This window comes from Canis aureus, chromosome 8 (genome assembly GCF_053574225.1).
Source record: "Canis aureus isolate CA01 chromosome 8, VMU_Caureus_v.1.0, whole genome shotgun sequence".
Classification (NCBI taxonomy): domain Eukaryota; kingdom Metazoa; phylum Chordata; class Mammalia; order Carnivora; family Canidae; genus Canis; species Canis aureus.
In genome coordinates, this window is record NC_135618.1 from 71434662 (window position 1) to 71454709 (window position 20048).

The 20048-nt window shown below is 48.5% G+C and overlaps 1 protein-coding gene across 6 annotated transcripts in view; it reads right to left on the reverse strand.

Moving 5' to 3' along the window:
- Positions 1–10022, reverse strand: part of MLXIPL (MLX interacting protein like) — a 34960-nt gene extending 24938 nt beyond the window's left edge. For 4 of the 6 annotated variants that reach the window (XM_077908209.1, XM_077908215.1, XM_077908212.1 and 1 more), the window contains exon 1: positions 8877–9214. In XM_077908209.1, coding sequence (XP_077764335.1) covers positions 8877–9199 — 323 coding nt within the window. In that variant the 5' untranslated portion in view covers positions 9200–9214. Of the gene's footprint in view, positions 1–8320; positions 8362–8876; positions 9215–9713 lie in introns of those variants that run through there. The other 2 variants (XM_077908211.1, XM_077908217.1) reach the window with 2 other exon arrangements.
- Positions 10023–20048: the final 10026 nt, after the last annotated feature.

Here is a 20048-nt window from a genome sequence, read left to right on the forward strand (position 1 = left end):
CCTTCCATCTACACATCTACCTAACCTTCCATCTCTTCATCTGTTTCCCACCCAAGTACCCCCTGAGCTGCCCATCCACCACACATATTACTTGCCTGCTGGTATCATGCCCTAGGTTAAGCCAGGGATGTTGAAGCAAGGGGATGCTGAGACACTTATCACATGATTCCTGCCCCTAGGCAACTCAGCATGGGAGACTGAGGCATGCCCATCAGAGATTCAGAATGGGGGCAGAAATAGTGCCCAGGACTGTGAAAGTTCAGTGGAGGGAGGGCTGACTTGCAGCACATGGGGCAGTGGTCAGAGAAGGCTTTCTAGAAGGTATGCTTGAGATGGGCCTTGAAAGACAAAGTGGGTGTCACACATGCAGAGAGGGGAGAAGGTGTTCTAGGAGGGAACAGCAGGGGTAATGGCAGGTCTGTGGAATCACAGAGTGGCAAATCATTCAAGTGGCTGGGGTGAAAGCAGGGTGCTAGCTGCCTACAAAGCTGCTGTGCTCCCCTCCCCTGACCCTACCCCCAAAGCCCAGGTCCAATGGTCACTGAGGCTTCTGCACCAGTGCCACTCAAAGTATGACCCATGGACCACTGCCAGGCCATGGATTCCCTTACCAGTTCATGACAAGATGAATATATAAGTTGAGAACAAATGTTTAGGAACCATATTAATTTTTTTTTAAATTTTTATTTATTTATGATAGTTACAGAGAGAGAGAGAGAGGCAGAGACACAGGCAGAGGGAGAAGCAGGCTCCATGCACCGGGAGCCCGATGTGGGATTCGATCCCGGGTCTCCAGGATCGTGCCCTGGGCCAAAGGCAGGCGCCAAACCGCTGCGCCACCCAGGGATCCCCATATTAATTTTTTTAAAGATTTATTTATTCATGAGAGACACAGAGAGAGAGGCAGAGACACAGGCTGAGGGAGAAGCAGGCTTCATGCAGGGAACCCGATGTGGGACTTGATCTCGGGACTTTTGGATCATGCCCTGTGCCAAAGGCAGACGCTGAGCCACCCAGGTGTCCCTAGAACCATATCAATTTAATAGAGCAATCTGATACCTGTTGAATATAATAATAAAACACTAGGCCAAAGATGCCTGGGTGGTTCAGTGGTTGAGTGTCTGCCTTCAGCTCAGGGTGTGGTCCCGGACACCTAGGATCAAGTCCCACATTGGCTCCCCTCGGGAGCTTGCCTCTCCCTTTGTCTGTGTCTCTGCCTCTCAGTGTCTGTCATGAATAAATAAATAAAATCTTTAAAAACAAAAAACACTAGGCTTATAGTTTATTTCTTCAGTTGAATTTTTCTTTCCTTTTTTGTTTTTAGGATTTTATTTATTTGAGAAAGAGAGAGAGCAAGTGCATGAGTATGGAGGAGGGGCAGAGGGAGAGGGAGAAGCAGACTCCCTCTTGAGCAGGGAGCCTAACACTGTGGATTTCAGGTTCCCAGGATCATGACCTGAGCTGAAGGCAGCCGACTGAGCCTCCCAGGTGCCCCTCTTCAACTGAGTTTTTCTAGTAATTCATTTTTTATTGTATTTTGCATACTTACACATCCATGGCAGATTAAAAACAAAAATGGGCCCTTTGCCCATTTCATTTGGGCTGCAAGTAGTTTGAGAAACACTGGTAGACAATACATATTCTTTGCCAAAGTGGCTTCTTGGTCATTATCTCATTTCTCTGAGAGCGGGGCTGGGTGAGAACTTTCATCTCCATTTTACAGCATGACTGGCTGAGGTGCTCACAGATGGCCAGGAGGCAGGGCAGAGATTTGAGCCCATGGCTGACATCACGGCAGGCAGCCCCTGGTGAGCTTCTGCCCCAGGTGGGAGGGCCCAGGGGAGGAAGAGAGAAACAACTGGAGAAAGACCAGCAGACAGGCTGGGAACCTGGATGCAGAGCCTGTCCCAGAGTATCTGTGACTGAGGGAGGACAGGAAGAGGAGATTGGACAGGTCAGTCTGGCCTTCCCCAGACGATTCTAGAAGAACCAGGCCAGGTCCCTGGTATCTGGGGGAATGTGCAGTGAGGTTAGTTTCAGGCCCAGCCCGCTTCAGTCTCTTCTCTGTCTTCTTCCCTCTTTTCCTTCTGAGACAACCACCACCACCACCACCATGCACACACACCAGCCCTGCATCATGCAGCTTCCCATCCACATGTGCTTCCAAAGCCTGCCCAAAGTTGAGCCAACAAAACCACCAGTCTCTGTCTCGTCCTCGGCAGGAACCACAGCATGTTTATATGCTTCACTCCTCTTGTCCCTCAAGGAGACTCGATGAACAGGGATTATGATTACTTGGTTTATATGAGGGAACAGGCTGAGAGAAGTTAAGTTATTTGCTTAAGGTTACAGAGCAAGTAATTTAAGGCTCTAATTCCTGACCCTGTAGCTTTTTTTAAAAAGATTTTATTTATTTATTTATTTGAGAGAGAGAGAGAGAGCATGAGCAGGGTAAGGGGCAGAGGAAGAAGCAGATTCCCTGCTAAGTGGGGAATCTGATATGGGGCTCGATCCAAGGACTCAGGGATTGTGACTTGAGCCAAAGGCAGAGGCTTAACCCACTGAGCCACTTTGACCCTGTACTTTTTGACTAGTTGACTATTGGAGAGGAAAGGGGAGCCATTTCCAGAGTACAGCCCGTGGTGGGGGTGGGGGGCTAATGTGCAGGGATAGCTGGGAAGGAAGAAATCAGTGGTGTGACCAGAGGGGTTATCTGTCTGGAAACTTCACCTTCTCCAACACTTTGGCTGCCTCCAGGCAGCCTTAAAACCCCATCCCAGGCTAGAAAAAAGCAGAAATGATGTGAGTGGGGCAACATGTCTTTTCCCTAGTCTGTTGGTGAACAAGTAACATGCAAATGTTATTTTTGGATGACTATTTGGCAAAATCTGTTATACCAAAAAACATTTCTACTCCTTGACTCCTTAGGTTCAATTGCAGGAATCTATCCTATAAAATGTTTCTTTTTCTTTTAAAAAAATATTTTATGTATTTATTCATGAGAAACACACAGAGAAAGAGGCAGAGACATAGGCAGAGGGAGAAGCAGGCTCCATGCAGGGAGCCCAATGCGGGACCCCGGGAATCACGCCCTGAGCCAAAGGCAGATGCTCAACCACTGAGCTACCCAGGCATCCTCTATAAAATGTTTCTAATCTGTAAAAATATTTCCTGGAGCACCTGCCTGGCTAAGTCGGTACAGCATGTGACTTTTGACCTTGGGGTTGTGAATTTGGGACCCACACTGGGGATAGAGATTACTTAAAAGTAAAATCTTTAGGGGGCTCCCACGTGGCACAGTTGGTTGGGTGTCCAATCTTGGTTTTGGCTCTAGGCATGATCTCAGTTTCATGAGATGGAGCCCCCACATCAGGCTCCACACTCACTGCAGAGAGCTGTGAGTCTCTCTCTCCCTCTCCTCCAGCTCCTCCTGCTCATGCTCTCTCTTTCTCTAAGATAAGCAAATCTTTAAATAAATAAAATATTTTAAAATAAAAATGTTTCCCTAATATGCAAAGATATATGGGGATGTTCCTTACGGCATTGTTTATAATTCTAAGGAACAGGAAAATGGTTGAATAAATATTGCAAATCCCTATGGCAGAAAACTAGGTAGCTGTTAGCAACCTTGTCTGTAAAATGGAGATGAAAAAGTATCTTCCTCTCACAATTTTTATGAGGATTAAGTGAATCAATACCTCTAAAGTTCTCAGATGGTAAATGCTAGCTATCATCATTATCATGAAAGTGTAGAAATAGTAAAAGATAGATAAAAAGCAATGCTGACTTAAGAAGGAAGTTACAAAATAATGTGTGAAGTGTGATCTCATTTGAGTAGAAACTAATAATAGTGAACATTCACATATGGAAAGAGAAGGAAAGTCTGGACATATAGGCACCAAACTATGGCACTGGTGGTCTTTATGGGAGGTGGGAAACAGACATTCGCTTGTAAATTTCCATTAATGTCGAAGTTGTATAAGACTGTGCATGACTTTTGAAACAAGAAAAAGAAAATTCTCCAAGAAAGTAAAGAAGAGGAGTGAGCATAGTAGATGATGGCATGGGAACCCCTCCCTTTCTTCTTGAGGACCCAAAAGTCCACAGATCAAAGCTGTCCAAACAAATGAAAAAGTGTCCCTGATAGGCTAACCAGACATGGGGGAAAGGGAAGGGGAAGGTGCAGCCTCCTGCCCCAGCTCCTCTTGAATACTATTTCTCAATCTAGGGAGCCCAAGGACGCCATGGGGGACATTTTCTCTTTAGGGCACAAGGCTCAGGAGACTGGCTTATCAGGTCCCTATGGGTCATCTCAGGCAAACCATTCACCCTCTCTGGGCTTCACCTGCCCTCCCTGTAACACAGGCAGAAGCAGACTAACCTCTAGGTATGTTGTGAACAGCCAGGGAGGAGAACGTGGTAACTGAGCAGTGCACAATGGGGGTCAGCTAGGAGATGAGTTTTTGCCAAGAAGAACCATCATGCCAAGAGTCTGTCAGTCTACAAAAATGTCACTGGCCACCATTTACCAACGGACAATTTTTACTCCCAAAACTTCTGACACCAAATGTCTTTGCCAACATCACTTTTCTCCGACACAGGCTGAGTGTCCTATGATTTAGTTACATTCTGACACTATCTACTAGGAGTTAGTATCCAGTCCTACAAGGTAAAGGCTCAGTCCCACAAGTCTGTCTCAATTGCAGACACCAATCCAAGTCTGGGTTATCACTTGTATCACCGACCACTATAAATCAGGTGATCCCAGCACCCCTCCTTTACCCCTCCTTTAGGCACTCCAGTTTGCTGGAAAGGCTCACAGAACTCAAGAAGACACTTTGCTTGCATTTACCATTTCATCGTAAAGGATACAACCCAGGAAAGCCAAATGGAAGAGAGGCACAAGGCAAGGTATGAAAGGTGGGGGAATGCATGGGGCATCCGTGCCCCCTCCAGGAGTACTACCCTCCCAGCACCTCGATGTGTTCACCAATCCAGAGCTGTCCGGACTCCTTCATTTAGGAGTTTTTAAGGAGGTTTCATTAGGTAGGCATGATTAAGTCACTGGTTATTGGTGATTGAACTCAATCTCCAGCCCCACTCTCCTCCAGAGAGATGGAGGGTGGGGCTGAAAGTTCCAACCTTCTAAATCCACCTTGATCTCCTTGGTGACTAACTTCCACCCGGAAACTATGAGGGGCCGCCAGCCGCCAGTCATCTTAGCACGCAAAGAACATTCATGGCTCTGGAGTGCCCAAGGGCTTTCAGAGCTGGGTGCCAGAAACTAAAGCAAGGACCAAACAGATACTGCTCAGGACTCACATCTGCTACTTGGAAATTTGGCAGGTCAGGATGGGATAAGCAGTGGGAGGCAGCAAGGGCAACAGGCTCATGTTACTCCAAGGGACTCAGTTTGGAGCCGCAGCTTGCATCGGGCCACCTGGTGTGTCACACTGGTGACCAAGCCAGGTCTCCTGCCTCCCAGCTCTGGCTCCTCCACGCTGCACTATTGAAGTCTCACAAGAGACACCCAGAAGTAGAATAGGTACCACTGTGTTAGTCTACCCATTCTACAGGTGACAAAATAGACGGCCAGAAAGCAGGTGTGCCTTGCAGTACAACCATACTTCTTCATACCTGGATGGCATTTCTGGCCACCTCAATGTGCCAGGGTGGGTCTGTGCCTGGTTGTTCAGAGTCAGTCCTGGGAGAATAGAATGGGGAGTGCCTCGAAGGGTGTGGAACCCTCTTGGTCCTCCTTAGATCTCTGCCTGCTTGGGGAGCATCTGGGTCAGACGACACCCCTGCCATCCGGGGCTCCCTGGCACCCAGGCATGGGGACAGGGTGGGGACTCTGGTGCTCAAAAATGTTCCTGCATGTGACCTTGGGTTCCTTGTATGACTCCCATACAAGGAAGGAACTGTATCATGGGTTTTGAGCACTGGTTTCTCACCTTTAAAATGAGTGTGGGGATATGATGTTAAATTTACAGGCTCATTGGCAGAATCAAATGAAATGTGTGAGAGCCGGTGGTAGGCACCTGAGTGTGGATTTCCTTTCTCCTTCCCTCCTTCCTCTGCCACCTCTTCCTTCCTAGCCAACATGTCTGAGTACAGGGTCAGAGAAAGAACCAGGTGCTGTGGCACAGACAGTGTGGGGACCACCTCCACAGTAGACTGGGGGATGGAGAAAAGCTTCTCAAACCAGCTGAGGGTGGTACAGTCAGCTCTGCCCTGCCCTGGATCCCCTGGCCTCCCCATGCTAAGTACTATGACAGTCACCCCAGCCCCATCAGGGCTTCAGGTCCCTGAAAGGACACAGAAAGGGGGCCCAAGGAGATATCTTTCTCATCTGAAGTCACATGGCTGAGGGGGCTGTGTGGCACAAAAGCTGGTATGACTCCTAGCATTAGGGAGGCCTAGAGATTCTGGACAGGACCTAGCTGATTGACACAGACTCGCACGCATGCTAGCCAGCTGGCCCCATATCTCAGGACCAGTCCGAGGGATGCGTCACCTCTGTATCTATCAGTGCCAGGCCCTGCCCTGTTGGGGGCTCCCTATACAAGGTCAGCTTAGCCTACCTCAAAGAGGAAAGGCAAATGTGGGCGGCCTTGCTCCGAAGCTCTGACGGGGAGGTGGATGCAAGGGGAGGTGGGGGCAGGCCATGTGGACATCCGTGAGCATCCATGAGTACACCCCCTCTTGTGTGCTGCTCCCTGGACGCAGAGCACATGCTTGCCCACACCTGCTGCCCACAGTCCTGGTAAGCACGCTCAGCCCCAAGTGACGGATGAGCAGACTGAGGCCCAGGAGGCAACAGGGGGACAAGTCAAAGGCAGCAGTGGGAACAGAAATTGGAGCTTTGGAGTCAGGGTGCCTTGTTTTGAATTCCAGCCCTGTCATTTCCAGGCTGTGTGGCCTCAAGTCAATGCCTTGACTTCTCTGGGTCTCCATTTCCTCATCTATTAAGTGGAGACTATCCTTTCTCTCTCAGGTTATCAGGAAGAAGGAAACAGTGGCAGAAAATCCCTACACAGTGTCTGGCACACAGACGCTAAAATTTAGTATGTATTTAAATTTTAGTCCCTCCTTCCCCCACCAGCCTACCTGGGGCCTGAGGGAGCCTCTCCTTCCTGCCTCCCCTGCCTCACATCTGAGCCCAAACCCGTTCGTTCGTCAGCACTGACCAGGGAATGAGAATTGGGCTGATGAGGGCCTCTCTCAGCCCAGACGCCTGCCTGTGCCCCCCACAGAACCAGCAGTAGGGGCATGGCTTCAGAGGGGGGGGTCCAGGTAGGGCTTCTGCCCAAAGGGAAGAAGCGAGCTTTGGGGCAGGTGTGGCCAGTGGGAGCCTCAAAAGCACGGAGGCTCCCACTCCCATTCCCACTCAGCGGTTTGTCAAAACTCACTATGCCCTCCACCTCAGTTTGCAAGTGTCACCTCCACCAGTGCCACACACACACACACACAGGCCAGAGGACTTCATTTACAGCATTCCTACACCCCAGGTGGGTCCCTGACCCTGGCGCCCCTCACTTAGGCCCAGGTCGAGTCTTGATCCCAGCCTGAGCCCTGTGCGTGATTCCACAATCCTGTCTTGGGGTAGATCATGTCCTTAGTGGGGATTGGCGTTGCGCCAGAAGGGTCCCCCCCTCTCAAAAGAGGTTGCCACAACACAGAGCTCCTCAGTGGGAAGCTCCTCCAGGATCTGCCCCTGTCCTGAGGCTGAGGAGCTGAGCCTCCCTGGGGTGAGCATGAGCCTACTGCTCAGGTTCCTAAGGCCTAAGATCCCCAGGTCCCAGTTCTCCTTCCTCTGGGCCTGGGGGTCTGGGCAGGGGATGGGCAGGCCAGATGCAGAGAACAAGAGACACACCTGGACAAGATGGAGACCTGGGCCGGATTCCCAGCCCCACCCAAAACCGGATTCAGCTGACCCTGGGATACCATACCCTTTGCGACAAAGGATCATGGAGACCTTGCTTGGAGTGGGCTGCCCTGTCTTCCAGAGCATCCTGGTGTCCCATTTTATCCTGTTCCTATCATCACTGCAAGTGGCCCAGGAACAAGACTCCTGTTGTCAAAGAGGGAGAGCCAGGCCCAGAGAAAGGAAGTAATTTGCCCAAGGTCACACAGCGAGACGCAGACAAGAACTCAAAGCTCCTTAACCCAGTCCAGGCTAGACCACAGCTTCTTTGCCCACCAGGGTGACCTCAGGAGGCACCGAGGTGGGGGCAGGGTGGCTGGGAGGCAGAAAGAAGCCCTGGGCTTCCTGGGCCAGATCAGCAGGAGTACCCTTTGCCACTTCTGTAGCCCCTACCTGTTGGCTAGAAGTCTGGTGGCCATGAATCCACATGGCTTCCCTGCCGGATGGTATCTGGCTTCTTCCTGCCCAGCCAGGGGGAGCTCTGAGTCCTTGCTCCTGATCCTAGGACCCACCTGGAGCCAGTTTCTCTGCTGGCACTCACACCTGTCCAGGGCAGAGAGTGCAGCCGGGAGGAAGGCCCTCCCTCCTGCCTCCCTCAGCCCACTCTCAGCTCTCTGGAGAGTTGAGATCATTCAACCCTTGCCCAGTGCATGCGACCCCAGGAAGTAGTAGGAACCTATGCACACCTCACTCTGCTCCTGGAGGAGTGGGCAGGATGAACTCTTAGATTCTTAATTCGGAGCTCTCTCTGAGGTATGAGCTAGCCTCCTTCTCCAGGCAGCAGAGCCAGGACAGGTACACAAGAGTATTAACCCCCTCTGGACAAATAGAGCCGCAGAAGTGTCCCTCCCCATTTGACAAGTACAGAGACAGAGGTCCAGTCTTGGGGAGGATCAGCTCCCCCTGGCCTAGGCACCTGCACGCACCTGATGCCCTCCACGCCCCTCACCTGGATTCCTCACTATCTGCTGGTGTAGCAGGTCCCAGGCAGCGCCCCAGAGTCCCCTCCAGCGGTGTCTGGGGTCCGGGCCACGGGGCACATGCAGGATGCTCCCGGGCCGAGGCCGACAGCGGCCGCGTCTTCTCTGCGCTGGCGGCAGAGGGCTCTATGCACTGCACCCTGGGCCCGGCTTTTAGTGGCGGGTGTGGACCGGGCACTGCCCGGCCCCCGCCTGCTCCAGATGTCCTTTGCCCCTTGATCCGGTGCCTCCTTCTCTCCTTAGCACGTGGGTGGCAGCCGCTCACCCGTCTGGCGGCCTGTGGGACAGCCATGGCCCGGGCCACGGGCCCAGGCGTCTGCCAATCCCCGTCTGGGACCTGCTCGTGCCCCGCTCACCTTTAACCCCCCTCTCCCCGGGGGCTTGGTGCCGGCTCCCAAACTTCGGGCTGGGTTTGAGAAGGGAGGAGCCACAGGTATGGGGCCATGGCCCAGGTGGGCAGAGCAGAGGCTGAGCCGCTGCAGTCAGCTCCCTGAGCCCCAGCCCCTCTGGGAACCTCATCCTGGTTCCCGGGTTCCCTCTCTCCATTGAGCTCCCATCCAACTCACCCAACCCCATTCATTCCCACCCCCACACCCCCCACCCCCCGTGTCAGCTCCATCCCTGAGCCCTCTCCCTCTCCTGGATTTCGCAAGGCCCTCACCGAGCACCCTCTCCCTTCCCTGGGCTCTTATCCCTTCCCTGAGCAGCAGCCGGCCACTTTCTCAAGCACACACCCTCCTCCACCCTTGCTGAGCCCTCCCGCTCCAAGACCCTCTGCCCTTCCAGAGTTGCCATTCCCTCCTGACCTCCTTTCTCTCCTAAGTCTCCTCCTAGTGCCTGTTTCTTCAAGAATAAGATGGGAAGCAGGATGGAGGGGATGGCAGTGGTCTTGCACCTTCACCTCAAAGAAAGGCAGAAGAAAGAAATTCCTCCAAGGAATCCAATCTGGGAAGGCTTCCTGGAGGAGGAAGATGTTCATGGTTCCTTTGATGCTAACAAAGAAAGGAGTTGACTTTGATGGCTTCTGGTGAATAGCTCCCCTCCCTTAATGGAAGCTGGGGAGGCATGGGTGTCTCTTCAATTAAGAAGTCTCCTGAAGATCAACAGAACGTATCTCCCCCTTCACATGAGGTTCTCTAGAGCGAGGGCAGGGTCTCATTTCAACTCAATAAATCATTACCACTTCTAGCTAATGTTTGCCAAGTATTGACTACTTGCCAGGGTCCTGCCTACACCTCTTAAGCCCTTTATGTGGGCTAATTCATTGAATCCCATCAGTGACCAGAGGGGGTGCTGGGTATTTTATCCCCATTTTACAGATGAGGAACCGGAGGCATGGGGAGGTTCATACAGGTGGTAGATGGCAGAGCTGGAGTTTGAGAGCAGGTGTCCCGGCTCCGCACCTGCTGTATGATAGACCCTTTGCTGGGAGCTAGGGACTGGAAAAATGACATTAATGCTGTTCCTGTTCTCGGGGGACCTTTAGTTTAACAGGAGGGGGAATGGATGAGTCTTTAATGACTCCGGTATAGGTCAGGTTGGCCTCAGGGCTGTGACAAGGAGTGCTGGGAAGGAAGGACGGATCCTGCCTTTGGAGGAGGAGGTATGTGCTAGGCCCAGAAGGATAGGTCAGTTCGTCAATAGCTTTGGGACAAGGCATTGCGAGGATGGGTATTTGAGGTGGAGGGACATCTTGGGGAACAGTCAGATGTCTGGCTTGACTGGGAAAGAGTCTCTGGGTCGAGTATGAGAAAGAGGGAGAGAATCATGGAGAAGCACAGATGTCCGACAAAGAAATGAAGACCACCTGAGGGCAGCCCAGGCGGTTCAGTAGTTTAGCACTACCTTCAGCCTGGGAGTGATCCTGGAGTCCCAGGATCAAATCCCACGTTGGGCTCCCTGCATGGAGCCTGCAGAATTTCACGAAGAAGGTAGATGGAAGATTCAGGGCTGAGAAAGTCTTTCCTGGATTGAGCCTAACTGCCAGTAGGATACTGACCCCCCCAACCCAAATAAGGGGGTACCCTAGAGACTGACTTGCAGAGTTGGAGATACTCCAGGGGGTGGCGACCAGCAGGCTGTGGTCTTCTGGATGGCAGGTAATGTCTGTGCCTCCCAGGATGAGGCCGATGGGGAGCCTCACTCTTCAGCCTGCTTGCTGGCTCCTGGGTGCCTCACACCATGCAAGTGGGAACACGATCATAATGCTAGAGAGTGTTCCTCTCAGCAGAAAGACAAGATGGTTGAAGTCAAAGCCTTCACCTTCAAAACACCTACAAATCATGTACTAGGGGTACCTGGGTGACTCAGTAGTTGAGCGTCTGTCTTTGGCTCAGGTGGTGATCCCGGGGTCCTGGGATCAAGTACAACATTGGGCTCCCCACAGGGAGCCTGTTTCTCTCTCTGCCTATGTCTCTACTTCTCTCTCTTTGTGTGTCTCTCATGAATAAATAAATAAAATCTTAAAAAAAAAAACAGAAACAAAAACAAATCACGTATTGTTTCGATGTGCATGTGTCCAAACTAAAAGTATCCTTTTTGCCAAAACAAAGGAACCACACACTTGTTAGAATGACTAAAATGAAAAAGACTGACCATATATAAAGCATTGGTAAGGATGTGGAGTGACTGGAACTCATATCCTCCTGGCAGGTGGGGTGGGGGTGTTAAAATAGTTTGGAAAACAGGAATTTTCTTAAAATGTTAAACACCTGCCATCTGGCCCCATCATTTCACTCCTAGGTGTTTGGCCAAGAAAAATAAGGGAATATATCCATACACAGACTTGTACACAAATGTTCACAAAGTCTTACTTGTAAAAGGCTTAAACTGGAAACAACCCAAATGTCCATCAACAGAAAAATGGATAAACAAATTGTGGTACATCCACACAGTGAAACAGCAAACTGCAATAAAAAGAAACAAACTGTAAGTGCAACAGAATGGATGAATATCAAAATAATTAGTATGAGTGAAAGAAGCCACACAAAAAAATAGTATGTACACTGTATGATTCCATTTATATGAAATTCTGGAAAATACAGACTAATCTGTTGTGTCAGAGAGTAGATCAGGGATTATCTGGGTTTGGGGCTGAGGGGTGGGGAGAGGTTGGAGGGAGAAGTCACAAAAGAGGGGACACCTGGGTGGCTCAGAGGTTGAGCGTCTACCTTCATCTCAGGGCATGATTCCGGGGTACTGGGATCGAGTCCCACATCAGACTCTCCACAGGGAGCCTGCTTCTCCCTCTGCCTGTGTCTCTGCCTCTCTCTCTCTCTGTGTCTCTCATGAATAAATAAATAAAATCTTTTTAAAAAGCTTGGACCTCAGGGACCCAGAAATAGACTAACCCTAAATCTTTAGACACACACACACACACACACACACACTCATACGCATCCTGCTTTTATTTCATTTATTTGTGGATTTATTAATGTATAATAAGTACCAGTGAATCTACAACCCAACCCCAGAACTAGGATCTCACCAATATTTTACATCTGGGTGCTCCTACCCTGCCTGACCACACCCAAAGAAATCTCACTCCGGAATTTGGGATTTCTCACTTCCTTACTTTAAAAAAAAATAATTTTATTGAGGTGTAACGTCTGTACAATAAGCTGCACATATTTAAAGTGTACAATTTGGGGGCATCTGGGTGACACAGTCAAGCATCTGACTCTTGTTTTTTTTTTTTTTTTAAGATTTTATTTATTCATGAGAGACAGAGAGAAAGGCAGACACACAGGCAGACACACAGGCAGAGGGAGAAGCAGGCTCCATGCAGGGAGCCCAACGCAGGACTCAATCCCAGGACTCCAGGATCACGCCCCAAGGCGAAGGCAGGTGCTAAACCGCTGAACCACCCAGAGACTCCCTGATTCTTGGTTTTGGCTCAGATTATGATCTCAGGTTCATGAGATCGCGCCCTGTGAACACAGGCTCCGTGCTAGGGGAGAGCCTGTTTAGGATTCTCTCTCCCTTTCCTTCTCCCTCTGCCCCTCCCAGTCACGTTCTCTCCCTCAAATAAATAAACTTTAAAAAAAAATTATGAAGTCTACAATTTGATGAGTTTGTGTTTGTGAAACCATCATCAGAATCAATGAAACATATCCAACACCCACAAAAGTTCATTTATGCTCTTTTGTGATTTCTTTTTTTTCTTTTAAGATTTTATTTATTTATTCATGAGAGACACCCAGGTGTCCCTGAAGTCCATATTTTAAAAGTGGGATGTTTGTGTGTGCAGGACAACTGGATATCCACATACAAAAAACATAGAGTTGGATCCCTACCTCACATCATGTACAAAAATTAACTCAAAATGGATCATTAACTAAATAGAAGGTCTAAAATTGTAAAACTCTTAGAAGAAAACATAAGGGTAAATCTTCATGGGGTGCCTGGTGGCTCAGTTGGTTAAGCATCTGCCTTCTGCTCAGGTCAAGATCTCAGGGTCCTGGGATCACACCTTACTTCCAGCTTCCTGCTCAGTAGGGAGGGAGTCTGCTTCTCCCTCTGCCCCCCTCCCCCCCCCCCCGGTCAGGCTCTCTCTCTCTCTCAAATAAATAACATCTTTTTTTAAAAAAGGGTAGATGCCTGGGTTAAGCATCTGTCTTCAGCTTTGGTCATGATATTTGGGTCCTGGGATCGAGCCTCATGTCGGGCTCCATACCCTGTGGGGAGTCTGCTTCTCTCTGCCCTCCTGCACCTCTCCTTCTGTCCCTCTCCCCGCTCATGCTCTCTCTCTCTCAAATAATAAACAAAATCTTTTAAAAATTTTAAAAGGGCAGCCCGGGTGGCTCAGCGGTTTAGCGCCGCCTTCAGCCCAGGGCGTGATTCTGGCCTGGGATCGAGTCCCATGTCGGGCTCCCTGCATGGAGTCATACTCTTAAAATAGGAAATGATTTTTAAAATATGATGCCAAAACACAGGCAACAAAGGAAAAAATAATACACTGGATGTCATCAAAATAAAAACTTTTGTGCTTCAAAGGACACTGTCGTGGGATCCCTGGGTGGCGCAGCGGTTTGGCGCCTGCCTTTGGCCCAGGGCGCAATCCTGGAGACCAGGGATCGAATCCCATGTCGGGCTCCCGATGCATGGAGCCTGCTTCTCTCTCTGCCTCTCTCTCTCTCTTTCTTTCTCTCTCACTCTCTCTCTCACTGTGTGCCTATCATAAATAAATTTTAAAAAAATTAAAAAAAGGACACTGTCGAAAATGTGAAAAGACAACCTACAGATATACAAACTATATATCTGATAAAAGACTAGTTTCCAGAATATGTAAAAAACTCTTGCAATTCAACAGTAAAAAGGCAAATACCCAATTACAAAATGAGCAAAGGAAAAAAAAATGAGCAAAGGGTTTGAATAGACCCCCAAAAAAGATATAAAAATGACCAATAGCAGGGTGACTGGCTGGCTTAGTCAGTGGAATGTGTGACTATTGATCTTGGGGTCGTATGTTTGACCCCCATGACGGGTGTAGAGATTACTTAAATAAATAAATAAATAAATAAGCTTTTTAAAAATGACCAATAGCACCTGAAAAGATGTTCAACATCCTTAGTTGTCAGAGAAATGCAAATCAAAATCATGGATCCCACTTCACATCCCCTAGACAATACAGCGTTGGCAAAGAAATTGGAACCCTCATCCATTGCTGGTGCAAGGGTAGGATGGCACAGCTGCTTTGGAAAACAGTCTGGCCTTTCCTCATAAGGTATCATATATCTAATCATTGGGATATAACCAAGAGAAAAAATACATGTCACATAAAAATTTGTGCATGAATGTTTATAGCAACATTATTCATAATGGCCAAAAGGTGAAAACAGCTCCAAAGTTCATCAGTGATGAACAGATAGGGGCCTTAGGTGGCTCAGTGGTTGAGTGTTGGCCTTTCGCTCAGGTCATGATCCTGGAGTTCTGGGGTCGAGTCCCACATCAGACTCCCCATGGGGAGCCTGCTTCTCCCTCTGCCTATGTCTCTGCCTCTCTCTCTCTGTGTGTCTCATGAGTAAATAAATAAAATATTTTTTAAAAATGATGAGCAGATAAATTGTGATATACACATACAAGGGAATATTTTTCAACCTTAAGGAGGATGAAAATCCTGTCACATGCTACAACATGGATGAATCTCAAATATGTTACACTCAGTAAAATAGACTAATCACACACACACAAAAGAAATAAACTAGTCACAAAAGGTCAAATACTGTATGATTCCAATTATATGAGGTCCCCAGAGCAGATTCATGGAGACGGAGAATAGAATGGTGGGTATCAGGGGCTGGGATGAGAGGGAAATGGGGAGTTGGTATTTAATGGAGAGTTTCAGTTTGGGAAAAGCAACAAGTTCTGGGAAGGGATGGTTGTGATGGTCGCTGAGCAATGTGAATATGCTTAGGGTCACAAGATGTACACTTAAAAATGATTAAAATGATAAATGTTATGCTATGTATATTTTACAAAAAAATCAGAACTCATATAGTAATAAATGTTACAGTGTGAATGTATCTTGAAAACATTATGTTAAAAGAAAGAAGCCGGGGCCCCTGGGTGGCTCATTTGGTTGAGTGCCCAACTCTTGATTTCGGCTTCAGAGGTGATCTTGGTGTCCCAATCTCAGGGTCGTGGGATTCAGCTCGGTGTCGGGCTCTGTGCTTGGGGCAGTGACTGCCTGTCCCTTTCTCTCTGCTCCTCCCCATGCTCTCTCTCTCTAAAGTATATTTTAAAAATCTTTAAAAAACCCCAAGCCTTCTTATTAAAGAAAGAAAGAAAGAAAGAAAGAAAGAAAGAAAGAAAGAAAGAAAGAAGCGAGCCACAAAACACCACATCTTATAGGATTCTGTTAGTATGAAATGTCCAGAGTTGACTAATCTATAGGAGTAGCTTAGTGGTTGCCTAGAGCTGGGGCTGGTGGTGAGGGCAGGATTGGCACAGGAATAGGGAGTGACTGCTAATGGGTAGAGTTTCTTTCTGGGGTGATTGGAATATTCTACAATTGTGCTGATGTACCCTAAACCACTGAATTGTACAATTTAAATTGTTAAATTGTATGGCATGTGAATTATATCTCAATAGAGCTAGGGGTTTTTTTGTTTGTCTTTTTAAAAAAATTATTTATTCACGAGAGACACACAGAGAGAGGCAGAGACACAGGCAGAGGGAGAAGCAGGCTCCCTGCAGGGAGCCCGATGTGGGACTCTGATCTCAATCCCAGGACCCTAGTTCATGCCCTGAGCCGAGGGCAGACACTTAACTGGCAAGCCACCAGGTGCCCCATGTTTGTTTACTTTTTAAAAGAGGGCAGAAATTGGGCTTTTGGAGAATAATGAATTTAAAAACTGAACCAGGGAGTGGGACCATGAAGATGAAGGGTCCCCTTTGTATGGTCAGCCCCTGGAAGTCCCTAACAGAGAGTAGGTACTCCAAAAATTAAAACCAAGGGAGCAGGGGCACCTGGGTGGCTCAGCGGTTGGGCGTCTGCCTTTGGCTCAGGTGGTGATCCTGGGATCCTGGGATTTAGTCCCACGTCAGGCTCCCTGCATGGAGCCTGCTTCTCCCTCTGGTGTCTCTGCCTCTCTTTCTCTCTCTCTCTCTCTGTGTCTCTCATTAATAAATAAATAAAAACTTAAAAAAAAAAAAAAACAAGTGGCAGAGTTCAGAAAGGGATCCAGGGTATCTGGCTCTAAGTCCAAAAGTGACCCTAAAAATTATTAACTTTATATGAGAGGTTTTGGATTTACTAAAATTATAAAGAAAAATATCGTGCATACTGTGTATCCCCACAAGCTTTTTTCCCCCCAAGTTTAAATCGGACTATTTGTCAATGCCATTGAACATCCCTTGGTCTCCTCCCCGATTCCATCCTCCTTCTGCCAGATAACCACGCTCTTGAATTTGGTGTTTCTCTTTCCCACACTTTTACTTTGTACATATCTCCAAGCAATAGAAAAGTATAGTTTTGCATGTTTCTAAACTTTGTATAAAGAACATTACACAGGGGCACCTGGTGGCTCAGCAGTTGAGCATCCTCCTTCAGCTCAGGGTGAACATTTCCGTTCTTGTCTCCTGGTCCAAGACACCAAAAATTCCTTTGTATTAGCTTCCTACGGCTGCTATGACAAATTACCAAATTTGTGTCTTAAAAGCACACAAATGTGTTATCTCACAGGTCTGGATGTCTGAAATTCAAAATGGGTTTTTCACTGGGCTGAAGTCAAGGTGTCAGCAGGATCATGCTCCCTTCAGAGTCTTGAGGGGAGGATGCATTTTCTTTCCTTTTCTGGCTTCTAGAGGCTACCTTCATTCTCCATCTTGAGGCTTCTTCCTTCATCTTCAAAACCAGCAACTGTGTCTTCAAATTTCCCTCTGACTTCGGCCCTCTGCTTCCACTGCCACATCTCTTCTGATTCTGACCCTTTGCCTCCCTTTTATAAGGACCTTTGTGATTATATTGGCCTACCTGGATGATACAGGACAATCCCCCCACCCCCAATCTCAAGAGCCTTAATTTAATCAGTCTGCAAAGTCTCATTTGCCCTTGTAAGGTAACATATATTCAGTTTTCCAGGGTTTAGGCTGTGGACAGAGGGGACGAGCTGGGTGGTGTGATATGAGGGTCTTTGAATTGTGAGCGTGTCAGACTGCTCTCTGGGGCGAAAAATCGATCATCTCTCCATCCCGCAGGGTGTAAGTGTTCCCACTGCTTCCCGTCCTCACCAATACTTGATGTTATCTGACTTTTTAAAATTTCACCAACCTGACGGCTATGAAATGTCTGGGGTTTGGTCACAGTGCAGTCAAGAAAGAGATGGTGGTCAATGATGAGGCATATGCAAAAGAATAGCCCTGGCAGTAGGAAAGTGGCCAATGACCTTGGCTTTGAGCAGTGCCCTCAAAGTGGTGAGAGGGGAGTGAAATAAGACTGAGTCAAGGAACAGGGAGGGTGAGGAAATGGGCACAGGGACTGCAGGGTACAGGGATGTCTTGATCTGCTTGGGCTGCTGAAATGAAATACACAGACCAAGCGGCTTCAACAAGAGATGTTTACTTCTTACAATTCTGGGGGCTGGGGAGTCCAATATCAAAGTACCAGCAAGTGGGGCTTCTCGCGAGAGCCCCCTTCCTGGCTTGCAGATAGGTACCTTCTCATTGTGTCCTCACATGATGGAGAAAGAACTCCAGTGTCTCCTCCCCTTCTTATAAGGACACTAATCCCACCATGGGGCCCCAATCTCATGACTTCATCTAAACCCAGTCACCTCCCAAAAGCCCACCTCCAAATACCATCACACTGGGGATTTGGGTTTTGACATATGAATTTGGCAGGGGGCGGGGGACACAAGTATTCAGTCCATCACACATTACTTCAAAATATTAGGGGGGGGATTGGTAAAAGGAAGGTGCTAGCCTAATAGCAGAGATTAAAGTTGAAAGAGCCAGAGAGAGGAAGAGAGACATAACTACTATATTGGGTCAAGGCATCTGGGGGGAGGCAGGTAAAGGTGAATAGCAAAGGTACCTGGGTTGGTTTTGGAATGAGGGGAGCTGCTCTTCCTGGACTCAGGGGAGAAATTTAAATCTTGGAAGGGAGCCAGGGCATATGCAGAAAAAACCCAAAGAGGCAAGGCAGAAAGTTGGCAGAAGTTTCTCCATGTGATGGGCAACAGAGTTATCTCCTGAGAGGGGCAGGAGTGGGTGTGAGGGTCTGAGGAGTATGGGGAAAGTTTATGGGATGCATTGCTGTGGAGCATTCAACAGATGATCCACTGAACAACAGGGGAGTGGCAGGAAAGAGGGGAGGAGCTGGGGCAGGTGTCTCCCATCAGATCTGATCTTACTAGCGCCTCCCAGAGTGAAGAAGTCCTGAAGCCCAGGGTAGGAAGGGGCCAAAGGAGGGCCAGGCAGGGGGAGTGTCTAGGGGAACCCTGGAAGCTTAGTGGAAATGGTGAGGCCTGAGGAGTCCAAGCAGAATCCGGGAGATCATAGCCAGGAAATTGGGAAGTGCAGAGGTGCAGGACCAGGGTGGAGGGACAGAAGAGAGGAACACACAACCCAGAAGGAGCCCACAAGAGAGGGGCACACAACCCAGCCAGAGGAGGTAGGGAGGGCTTCCTGGAGGTGGTGGTGTTCCAGCTGAATCTTGAAGGGGAAAACCAAATTTCAGTTATAAAAATGTGGAGGGAAAATTGTCATAGTCTGTCAACAAGCGTGTCCTGCCTGAATCCATCAGTTTTGCCTCTCCTTCTCTGATATCTCTACCATGTCCAGTGTGCTCTGGATGGATTGGGAAAGTCCTTGGCTTATGAACTTCTCTTTAGGTTCATTATTTTTCCATTCAGCTTCAGAACTCCTGTTCATCCCTCAAAACCCAGCTCAAATATCACCTCTTGGGGTGTCTCCCCCAACTCCACCCTCATCCTCTGAGGTTTTCTGATTGTCTTGATCCCACCTCTGTGCTTTCTTAGTGCAGTGAGTTGGAAGAAGCTCACTCACTGCTGCTTGATTTTAGACAAATTGACTTAATCTCTGAGTGTCTGTTTCCTGACAATGGCACTGACCAAGCCTATTCTTTTTCTTTCTTTCTTTCTTTCTTTCTTTCTTTCTTTCTTTCTTTCTTTCTTTCTTCTTTCTTTCTAGATTTTATTTTTTATTTATTCATGAGAGACACACACACAGAGAAAGAGAGAGAGAGAGAGAGAGAGAGGCAGAAGGAGAAGCAGGCTCCATGCAGGGAGCCCAACGTGGGACTTGATCCCGGATCTCCAGGATTATGCCCTGGGCAGAAGGCAGGCGTTAAGCCGCTGAGCCACCCAGGAGTCCCTGCCAAGCCTATTCTTGAAGATAAGGTACAGGACATCCTCTGGCATCCCATGGGAATTACAAAGGAAGACATTATGGGGTGACACCTGCCATTCTGTCTTGTACTAAAGGAAGCTGAGAACATGACTTTGCTTTAATCCATGAGCTCTCTGAGGGCATAGACCATGCCCTCACGGAGCCTAGCCCAGTGCCAGGCACAGAGAGGAACTACGTGCTCCGTGCACGCTGCACAGGCAGCAAGAATCGAGACTATCATGTACCTGTAGTGTGACTTTGGGGAGATGACATCATCTATGTGCATCTGT